At 45.1% G+C, this 11,841-nt stretch overlaps 1 protein-coding gene across 1 annotated transcript in view; it reads left to right on the plus strand.

The window, feature by feature from the left end:
* The window catches only part of LOC119178701 (small ubiquitin-related modifier), a 33,375-nt gene extending 26,309 nt beyond the window's left edge, over positions 1-7,066 (plus strand). Inside the window, exon 5 of the mRNA XM_037429932.2 lies at positions 6,348-7,066. Coding sequence (XP_037285829.1) covers positions 6,348-6,437 — 90 coding nt within the window. The 3' untranslated portion in view covers positions 6,438-7,066. The remainder of the gene's footprint in view (positions 1-6,347) is intronic.
* The last annotated feature ends 4,775 nt before the right edge of the window (positions 7,067-11,841 follow it).

Raw genomic sequence — 11,841 nt, forward strand, 5'->3', positions numbered from 1 at the left:
AATTCGCCTACTGCCCATCATTCCCATGCTCGCTGAAGTGTCGTGTGTTGCAGCTCCCATAGACACTTGTGCCAGAGTTCCCTCTAGTGTATATTTATGAAACTTTACGCGCACAATGGCGTTACATGGGAAGGCCTCTTTGGTGGGCAGCATCTTTCTCATGAAAACGATATAAGGAGGGGGCTTGTGCCCGCCTGCTGTGCAGCACAACATCACAGTCGCAACCTGCTTTTCATAACCAGCAGAGCGCACCTTCACTCCCTTGGCCCCTTTTTCTGAGACTGTGTACGCTACCGGCGTATCAAAATACACCGGCATTAGGGACCGCATTGCCGAATTGGGCTTACCAGATACTCTCGCTTCTCCCTTTTACGCACGAAACTCTGGAACTCCAGCATTTTCTCTTCATAGTCGGCCGGTAACTTTTGGGCAACTGAGGTTCGACGACGGAAGCTGAAGCCAGAGCGCTGCATTAATTTCTGCAGCCAGCCTTGGCTGGCTGTGAAGTCTGCCGTCGAAACACCTTGCTCCCTTGAAAGCTGCCTCGCCTTCGCCTGGAGCACTTCTTTAGAAGGGCAGCTGCTTGCTGCGTCCAAACGAAGTCAACCAATGCAGTCTCCATTTCAGGGTGACGGCCTTTTCGTGGACTGGTAAAAGCCATCCTCGTCGCAGTGTACACGAATAGCTTCTCCCGTTGGCCCCTCCAGCAATGAACATTCTTTTCGTCCACTCAAAAGTCCCGCCCGGCTTGAATGTTAGAGGACGACTCCACAGCTAGTACAACTTTTATATGTCGCACTATAATGACTACGCTTTTTTGGCGCCATTGAGCTACATACACCTTGAACTGACGAACGGCTGGCCTTGACACTTGCCACAAAGTTGAATACAGCGACCTCGCGTGCATACTTAAAGGGGCACTGACACAAAATTTCGCGGCCGAGATTGCCTGTTGCGTCGATTCCCAGGAACATTCGTATATCATCTGCAAAATATCAACAGCGACTATTGCTGGGAAGGTACTTCAAACGAATTTTGAAGTTTGCATGAGCCCTCAACTCCATCGTGCCATTGACACCATCGAAGGGGACCCTTTGGGGACCTCCTCACGTCACCACGCTGCAGTCAACAAAACAAGTTATGATAACGTCATAGCCGCCATTTTTCTTTTGGCGCGTTTGTTCCCACCGTGTATATTTCCTAGGGGGTGGTTGCGAGTGCGTGGCTGTGGCGCATGCTAAGAAAGTTTTGTGTTTGGTGGCACTGCAGTCCCGTCTCCTATTCAAAAGTAACTCTTGATGCGGACCGTGCGAAGGTGTGTCACAGTTCTGTGTGCTGACGTGGTTAATTAATAGCTGCACACGCTAGGTGGCGCCAGTTGCACCCAATTTTTGGAGCTTTCTCAAACCGCAACTGATCGATAATGAGGGGCCTGTAATTATCTGTCGCGTGCTGCAGCAAACAATGTGTCGTGTCATGAGTAACAGGCCCCCAGCAACACATTTCAGCAGAAAAATGAGAGATCAAAATTTTTGTGTCGGCACCCCTTCAACTCTTTCGTTACCACACCTACTCAAATCGATCACCGGTGATCGACGCTTTGGACCATCGATTTTAGCATGTTAAATTTGTTTCTCGTGCACCCAGCGCATTCTAGTAGTTAGTCCAGCCACTCAACTTTCCGAATCAATTCAAATTTGCCCGTTTGGGCAACATGGCGATTTTTAAGACTTTTGCGCGAACCAATGTGCGTGTATTGCTGGAAAAGTGCACTAGGTTAGCGAACTTGAAAAAAGTGCGTGCCCCTCGAGATTATACTGCAGTAACATCGAAGTTCTGTTATGAAAGAAATCTTTGCAAACCAAATATCGAATGAAGGCGTCAGCTTCGCAATTTGATCATGTTTAGCAGTAATAATTGCCAGATAATTATGCCAGCTATTCGATAGACAGCTGTTGCTAGGAGTCGGAGAACATTTATTTTACAAAAGGTATTTCCGATGGTCTGCCGCATGTTTAAAGGGTTGAGATGGCCTTCACAGCCAGTTTCCAGCAGCTTTGGGTTTGCTGGTATTGTTATATTAGACACAGGCTCGCATATCGTGTCACTAGTTGTGCATAGGTGCGCACCAGCGCTACAAAACACATGCGCTGTTCGAAACTGTCTTGCAACACCACCTGAATTGAGTAAGGACGAGCTTAAAGTTCGAGGATAACACCACCTCAGCTTCAAGTTTTAACGGAGACGGTGTTTTGCGTCAGCCTGAGACATCGATAGCCGTCCATGGGTTTGTTTACGGCCTTAAGTTGTCTCCTCCGCCGCAAGTGTGTAGCTGCTGATCTTTGTGCACAATCACAGTCTTATAGCTAGTCTGGTTACATGCGAGGTCCACACTTCGCTGGGGTGCGGTGTGCTGGCGCCGGCTGTAGAGCTTCTCCTATCGACAAGAAGGTTTCGAGAGCACTCCAAACTACAGAGCAGCACGAAACATTTTAGAACTGCATGCGATATTGTTCTTTTTGTAATACGATGTGCAAAATGCCAAGTAATATGCTTGGATGCATATATAGGAATGCCAACCTAAGCGGACTGAGGTGGCTTATGGAAAAAAGTGACTCTAGACGAAATAAATAAGTTCATTAGACATCTGATTTATAGAGGGATTGTTCACATCATGGGCGTCCATCTATATTGAAACAGCTGGAGGCTCTTATAACAAGAAAACGAAAATTTACTGGGAAATATGTACGAGTTCACTTGTGTTTCACGAAAAACCAGGCTATGCTTCACCACATGACTTGAGCAGCGCAGCAGCACCTCTGTTCTGATTTTCTTTGTTTATGTGAATAGAAACTTCTTGTTCAACATTTATTATTTTTTATAATGTTCCTGGTTCATTTTTCTTCAAAATGTATATTCTGAATTTTCTCTTTTTGAATATTTTTGCACATATATGGTTTTCTGTTGCTCTGTTTACCTATTGGCAACTAAAATTGTACGCTTTCCACATTTTTATTCATTCTAAATTATTTGTGTTGCTACATAGCACATAATTTTTTGGAAAGAGCAATTTATTGCGCAAAATTTGGTATGCTGCATTGCGTGCTGGAGTACTTTTTCGAACTGGCAAAACCTATGTTCCCTAGACATGAAAAATAACCATTCTCTCACGGTAACAAAAGGTTGAGTCAGGTGTTAGCTAGGCTACTAACGGCTACAGTACTGTCTGCGTGGGGCGTTTTTCAAAATCCTCATACCTAAGTTGACCCTGGAGTTTGATACAAGGAAATTCAAAAAAAAAAAAACTATCCGCCTAGATCGAATACATACTGTATATTCTAGGCACTGAAGCACCGTGCATGTGAGCCAAGGCCAGCGAGACGTGCTCACCACTGTACCGAAGGAAGGCGAGAGAATGTACCGCCACTTGTCAGTCTGTCCGTCTCGGCCCTCATATTTCGCACACTAGGCCTATGCGGCTTGCCTATAGGCGTTACTTGTGTTTGTTACATGGTTGTGTTAGTTGCATAGTTCCCCCGAATTCAGTTAGGAGGTCAATGGCCGTGTCAAAAGCAAAAGAGCACTTGCAAGTGTTTCTGGACTGGTACACAACGAAGTTTCTGTGCTTTGTGGTTGCGCGGAAAGGTGGCACGTGCGGATTTTGTACCATGTGCACCTATAATGTCTTTTATCTTGGGCGGCATGCCCGAGATTAAAATACACATCGCTTCACAGAAGCACCACAACTATGTTTTTGCGGTGGAAGGGCAAGGACACATCGGGAGTTTCTTCCAAAAAAGCTGCGAAGAGAGTGCGATCCACGCAGAATGCATGTATATGCATTCTCGAGATTTCTTGTGGAACACAACTTGCTACTACAGTGAAACCTCGTTAAACCGTAGTTGGCCGGAGCTCGGAAAAAGTACATACTAAACGGTAGTACTGCTTAACCGAAATAGCGTCAGGTCGCTCACTTACCTGTCAAAAAAAGAAACCTTCGGGGAGTGCGATGAAAAAACAAGACACGTGCAGTAATTTATTAACTTCGCGTGACAAAGTCTGTAAACTTCATTTGACGACGCGGCGGCCTAGCAGCAACGACAGCGGCCTCAAACTTGCCTATGCTGTGAGCCAGCTTTTCCGCCAGCCCCCTCTTCTTGGCAAATACCCCCATGACGCTGACGCAATGCGCAGCTTCGGCCACTGTCGGACCTGGATCACCCATGTTGTCGCTTTCCATGTCGTCCTCATCACTATCATTTGGCGACACTTCGACAACCGAGGCAACAATGGCTTCGTCAGACATGTCCGGAGATGTCTGCACATCGCTGTCTGCGTCTCTGAAGTTGGGGAAGGAAATGCCTTACGTAACGACCTGCCGCTCCAGCACTTCAGCTAGCAGAGTTTTGCAAGCTTCATCTACGATGTCCGAAGTCTGGTCGATGTTGTCATTGGCGTCATCTGCGTCGCCCGCACACACACTGAAACTGAAGCCAGCACACTTGAAGCAATTTTGAACTGTCGTTGCTTCAACCTGCCGCCATGAGTATTTGAGCAGGTGAATCGCGCCAAATGGCCGATGGAGAATAATTTGCCACATTCAGTGGCGAGAAGAAATCTGCGCAGCAGATTCTTCTTGTAGAGCTGTTTTACAGCTCGAATGATGCCTTGGTCTAAGGGCTGGGCAATCGCTGTTGTGTTTGGTGGCAGAAACGCCAACTTCACAGCCGTCAGGTTGTCAGCTTCGGCATGACGCAAGTACAAAGCAGCACAAGCACACATACACAACACTTGAAAAACGACGCGAGAGCTGTACGGATCAACCAGAGAACACCTATGCATGGCGCCAAAGGAACAAAGAAAGCAAAGCAAGCGCACATCGTGTTTGCGTGTTTGTGGAAAGCGCCATCGCGTGGACAACACCAAAAGCCTAGCCGGCCGAGTGCTTCTTGTTGCAGAAAAATCCAAGAGATGGCGCTCGCCAACACAGCCGCCATCATCAACACAAACAAGCGAGGCGTGTTTCGATCTCTGGGGCTTGCTGTTCTGTCGGGACGCCCAGTGGGGGACGACATGCCGCGGCGAGTGCGCAACGAAAATTGGAAAAACTACTTATTAACCGATACATACATGATAAGCTGGTACGGCTTATGCGGATACAAAATGCATTATGTTCAATGGCCGCTGAGTCGGGGATTTGACTTCACTACTTTTAAAACGAAACTACTCTCTACGCGGGTACGGTTTAACGAGGTTTCACTGTATAAGCGTATGACCACGTAGGACTGTTGTTTCGGAAAATGTCTACAAAGTGCGAGGAGGTGAAGCAGTAGGGGTGCGGACGTATGAGAACACCTGCCATCGTAGGGGAAATGGCTGCAGATGTCGAAACTACAATGGCGGAGGCTCCGCAACAACGTGCTTTTGCAATCACAGTGGATAGAAAAATGACAGCAGGTTGTAAATGTCTCATTTCAGTCTCGGTAAATCCCGCTATTTAGTGCTGCCACCTTTACAGTAACTCATGCTTGCAACTGCCAACAAGGGGCACACGTAGTGCAGACTAAAGAACTGGGCTGCCCCGCCACGGTGGTCTAGTGGCTAAGGTACTTGGTCGCCGACCCGTAGGTTGCGTGATCAAATCCCGGCTGTATTTTCGATGGAGACGAAAATGCTCTAGGCCCGTGTGCTCAGATTTGGGTGCACATTAAAGAATCCTAGGTGGCCGAAATTTCCGGAGCCCTCCACTACGCCGTCTCTAATAATGTATGATGCTTTTGGGACGTTGAACCTCACATATCAATCAATCAATTAAAGAACTGAGCTGTGTTGTGTAGTACATAACTGTGTGCCTGGGTCTTGCATGCTCTGAAGATGAGTGCATTCAGATTCACCCTTGACATTAGGTTCCCCGAAAAAGTCCACTTCGGCTCTCGTGTTTTCTGGAGAACAGTGTACAAGGTGCATTCACAAAAGTTGCATGTAATTCAGTCGTTTGACAATGGGCACTTGCAGAAGTTCTAATTTATTATAAATCGGATTTCGGGGATTCTTCACACTTAAGGAAGGGTTTCGAAAGAGAATTTTTATAGTTTATTGATGTATTTTGTAAGATGTATATATGTGTATGTGAGTGCAGATTTCTCTGAAAGTAAAGCTTTTTGGCTTACGAAAAATTTATTCTTGTTTTGCACTTGAACCTGGGACGAATGTTTACCAGGGGTATTTGCTATTCTGATTGAACTAACAGGGCCAGCAGCACTTGGCGCTGGTTCCCCCCCCCTCTCTCTTTTTTTTTTTTTCCAGCCTGCTCCGCCTGTTAATAACTTTGACATTCTCCTGTGCAGTTGGAGATGGTGAACGACGACGTAATCGAGGTGTACCAGGAACAGACGGGTGGGCTGCGGATAGGAGCAGCCTCTCTACCACATTCTTGAGTCGTCAAGATTCCTCTTGCGTGCGCGCTCACACATACACACCAACGTTCACCAATCATTATTACCATCAAATAAATCCCTCTCATTTTCAGTGAAGTCTCGAGTATGAAGCGCGAGTGGTTAAGGTAGTGCAACGTTGAGTGCGACGCTGCCCAAGATTTGGCCGAGGCTGCCGCTTGTGTTGGTTTAGTATGGATGGACCAGTAGATGTAAAGTAATCATCGTTAATTTACTTTTTTGGCGAGCACTTACCAATAATCTTCATAATTTTATTGTATGGCTAATCTCAAAATATCTTAGCGTAGGCTCACTTTTGTGGATTCTGCTATGGCCGGTAGACTTTTCCCATATGCCTGTATGTACATGAAGGCAGCCCTTGAACGAGATTTTCTTCAGCAGCGTGTGGAAACCTCCCACGTCCGCCAAGAGATAATTTAGGCCTACTCGATACTGCCTGGAGGTCCACATAATTGCCACCCAGAAAAATGTAAATTGCATTGTAGCATGTTATAGCATTCGTTCATTGTCTCGTATGTTCATCTTAGTCGTCATCACGCTGTGTAGTTTGTGCATGCACCCTCATCTGCACATCCTGGCAGCTGAAATAAAGGGATGACTGCACTGCATTAGCCCAAAATCTTTCATTTCTTCATAGTTGCAATGTCTCGTGCTTTCGTCACTATCCGCAACGTCTGTACAACACCAAGGGTTGTATTACCTGCAACATGTTCACCATAGATGAGCTAAGTGAACATAACGGATGCATACCGACCAACCGTTCCAACTTTGGGCCAATTATACATTTTACTGGTGTTTTGTTAGATTTCACAAAGACTGAAATCTGTCTCCGAAATATTCTGAATTGTGCCAGGAGGAGGTGTGCGTGTATATTATGCATGGTGTATGCACTGCTTTCCATATTCCATTTTATTCCATTTTCTGGTTTCGAAGTAATGTTTTGCGGCAACAGTATCGCTTCTTCCAAAAGTTTCGGGGAACTACCGAAGTGCCTACTTGAGGATACAGGGTCGATTTCCCACGGGAGCTGTATTTCAGCGAGGATGAAATGCCAAGAACACTCGCGCACTTCTATTTACGTTTACATTAACAACACACTAAAGAAAAACAATGGTTTTAGACTGATGAATTAATTTATGAAAACTGCTGTCATGTTAAGACCAAGCTTGCGAACGCTGACACAAGAGAGCAGCTGAGATGCCACAAACTTTTGTGTCCATGTTTGAATGTCCAGTCTGACCACCTAGCTCAGCTCTGTTATTCTAAGTTTTGTTGTCGTTAATTTTTATGTAATAAGTTTATTAATAAAAGAATGATCACTGAAATAACTAAAAATGGACATCAGCGTGGCATCATGGAAGCACAGAAGTGTTTTTCTCATCTTTTGGTTGCATTGCCTCCCTCAAAATTTCCTGAAACTTGGTGTGCTGAGTGTCTAGCCCCTTGGAATGTAATCTTCACTGATAAGCCCTTGCAGATCGGCAAAGCATCAACATCAAGGATGCTGCCATGATTGGTGTGGGTGCAGGTGGTGATGCCACCTGCATTTTATTTTTGCTTTTTCTCACTTGTCAAACACAGCCTCTTGGCAAGAGGGGTGCTTTTTGTATTGGGAAAGGGTATTTTACTAATTCAAGAAATATTTTTTCTGCTTGGTGTCTCTTTAAAGCACTCCCAGGAGGCAGAACAAATCTGGTGCCCCTCACCATGGCATGCTTCGTAATTAAATTCTGGTATTGCAATAATGTCTATTATAACTAATTAAATGAAACGATTGCCTTGGTTTTCTCTTGATTCTACAGTTGCAGCAAAAGACTAATTTAATTTCAAGGGGAGATGCTTCTCGAACACTTTTTTTTAAATAACTCTAAAGCAATGAATCTTGAGGTGTTTATGGAACTTGTATGCTGATTTCAAATATATAATTAGTTTTCTTCCAAGTTGCATACTTTCAGCTCTGCGACATGACAAAGTGAAAACCTTAACCCTTTTGACTCCCCTCTTTTCATCTCTAAGCTTCTTTAATTTTTTACCATTCATTGTTCATGTTTCAAATACATTGTGGAATGCAAGTAACTAGTTAAAAGTCCATATTTCACCCACCCTAGTGAAGGTTTACATACAATTTTTCATTATATATAAATTATTGATATTTAAACCAAATAATTGTATTTGTCATATTTAGGCAAAATTTTGTGCACTTCCTCAATTTCATGCAGATCCTCAATGTGCCCCTCTGAAAAAGGAGGGGCACATGCAAAAAATGGCAAAATTTGTGTTTTGAGAAAAACGAGTTTTAAAAATAAATTGTGTTTTTATTTATAAAAGATGTCATTAAATGCGATGAAATTTATGCACACCAAGAAGAACAATCCTTGTAGTGGCCACTGCCATTAAAATACGCCAACATCATGAGTTTGTCCCTCTCAGCTTTTTCGAGCTGACTCCTCACAGAGAGGGCCATGAAATGCTCACCAAACTTCTTCCGCTCCATCTGGCCGAACCTTGTGCTGACTGCGAGCTAGGAAGAAGGACTGCGAAATCTAAAACTAAGTCCAGTGTCGAGAGACACAACAGTGCCGATGCCATTTTGCAGCCATGTGTGTGTCACATACCGTCGTACATAATGGCAATGTTGTCTCCGCTAAGTTTCTTCAACCTTGCAAGATTGGCGCCTACGTCATCCATTGCCGCATCACGAACTTTCTGACTGATGGCTGTGAATGACTTTTGATGCATTGGCTTTTGCAAGCCAACTGCCGCAAATCAGACCAGCTGCTCGAAGCCTATTCTAAAGAGCGCATCTCCACAATGGCTTTCAAGCGCAAGGAGTGGTTTTTTTCATTTGTAACAAAGATAAAATGCACGAGAAAAGCGTTCAGCTGCGCTGCTCATCAAGACATGGACCCCGCAAGTAGGCTTCACAGCACATACAGGTGCGCAGCGGCCAATGGCGGTCCCTGATCTGTACCGCATGATAAGCGAGTCGCAGTGCTCTAAATACGCACAAAAGTGTGCTTTTTTTATTATTTCTTGTGCCGCATCAGCGAGGAATACTGGCGTTATTTGAACAGTGAGGCTCGACTCTGCCCCATGCGATCGACAATGGCGAGCGGCGGCATATTATCGGCGGCAAGGTGCTTGAAGACTGCCCACTTTAGGTCTTTTTTAACAGGCACGTTGTGCTCTTTAGATGCAATTTTAAAGCATTTCCAATTAAGTCCCAACATGCATTTTTTTTTTTTTTCAGGAAAGTAGAGGTACTAATCTTATCAAAACAGGCGAAAATAAAAAAATCAGTCATTTTGAAGAAAACTCGCCTTTTTCGACCCGCATCTCCCCTTAAGAGCACCACAAATAATTACGCCACCTATTAAAAAAATGTATTCAAAATGCACATCAAGTGCAGTAGAGCTTAGAACCTTATAAACTTAGCTCATTCCAATAAATAAAAAAAGTGAACCACGATTCCAGTGTTAAGACTAAAGGGGCCCTTGCAACAGTATTTGAACGTGGCCGAGATCTGTTGCCAAACTGGTTGAGGGTTCCTGCAGACGTGCAAACCAACCACTACACGGTATGTGAAGTGAACTTTATTGCCACATGTTGCACAGATTTGAAGATTTCATACATAAAAAAAAATGGCACATTCCTTTGTAGTGTGTGTCGCAGACTCGGCGGCAAGCGGGCCCAAAAAATAATGGCCACTTTCGTCGTCGATCTCTGTGCCCAGTTCTGTAGTTGACAGCTGTCGTTGTGCTGATGATGGCATGTAAAGCAGCAGCAGCAGCCAGTTCACACGCAGACTCAATCCCTCAAGGCACATTGATGCAGATGGCATGTAACCCCCTCGACACAGTCCCTCTCGGCGAAGCTTCCAGCTCACTCATTGCGACCAAAGCTGAAACAAAGTGTTAGCCTTGTGTGAGAACTCTGCTCATGTTTGACAGCTTCGAAACAATGTTGCAGCACGAGATCTCCAAGGCAACAGAGTTTTACAATACAGTTATCCTGTGACAACTAGGAAAGTTTTTGCTGGGCTTTTGTCACACACATACAACTGGCTCTTGAAATGGAGACCATTTCCCTTGAAAACTCTGTAGAGAAAAGGGCGAGCTGCCGTCCCCATGGCGAAGCCCACCGTCGACCTCCTCTTTATTCGAATATACCCCAACTCTGTCCACACGTCCTGCCTTGGCCCCACTGCCCTTCATCTTTATGTCAACGCCACACACAATTTCCAACATCCTCCGCCCCGACAAAAAGACTTAGCTTTCCCTAAAGTTCTTGAGCAAGCTGTATCACCCTTCTACATATTTGACAACATCCTCTGCACCCCACAAGGGTGTGTGACGGGGAACACTTACTACAGAGATTACAAGTGTCAGTACAAGTTCCAAGACGCTGCTTGAGGGCTCATCCAAAAATCTCCTCAAACTTGATTTTTCATCGATGCTTTCCACACTTGTTCCAGGCTCTTGCTGTGGAATGTGTTGACTTTGCTGAGCTTGCGCTGTCTCTCAGGTGTCTTCCTCGGGGTGAAAATTTGCAATGAAGGCTGTTAAATGAAGATCTTGGGCAGCCTTTCCTAAGGTACCTTTTCCTTAGTTTTCTCTTCTTGACTGCATTTACCTACGAGCACTTGCCTTTTTCCTCCGCCTTGGCTTGGGTTGCATTATTCGCTGCTGTGATTCTGTCTTGGCATTGGGCATCGGCAGTAATGCAGCCCGCACGATCCGCTTTTTTCTATTCCTTGGTGTCTGCAGTTTTCTCGAAGAGCTACATTCATGAGCTTTATAGGCAGTAGGCTTCTGCGTCTTCACGCCCTTTCTTTTTCTTTCTTGTATTTCTTCCCGCTTGTTACTGTGGTGGAGACTTGATTCCTCCCGTAACATGTAAGCACGGAATTGAGGACTGCCTCATAGTGGACATTGCCAACCTGGGTGAGTACTCATCCTTGGTATTTGGTGCAAGGTATCCTGAATTTCCAATGGCATTCCGACATTCGATTGTAGTAGCCTACCCGAGTTGCCACTTTCTTGTTAACTTGACGGGTATTGGACGTTGACGAGGGCTATGAAGGCATCGTGTGTAGAAGTTCATTAGTGGTCTTTCTTGTTATATTCTCTGCAGTGGGAACGTTTGTTGGTCTGCTTCCAACACATTCTTCTATCTGTCGTGGGGTTGAGCCGTTGACCTTTTGTGTGACAATATCGCAATTGAGAAAGCATTGGCTACACGGTTGCACAACAGGTGAAGAGAGCACTTCCGCTTGCACCTCTGTTCTGATCCTTTGCTTTAGGGTCTCTCTGCGAGCCTGCCGAGCCGTTAACGCATCTTCAATTCTATGCTCAGCTTTTACTTTTTCCAGAATAATCTTGCGCAC

This window comes from Rhipicephalus microplus, chromosome 1, assembly GCF_043290135.1.
Source record: "Rhipicephalus microplus isolate Deutch F79 chromosome 1, USDA_Rmic, whole genome shotgun sequence".
NCBI classification, from domain to species: Eukaryota; Metazoa; Arthropoda; class Arachnida; order Ixodida; family Ixodidae; genus Rhipicephalus; species Rhipicephalus microplus.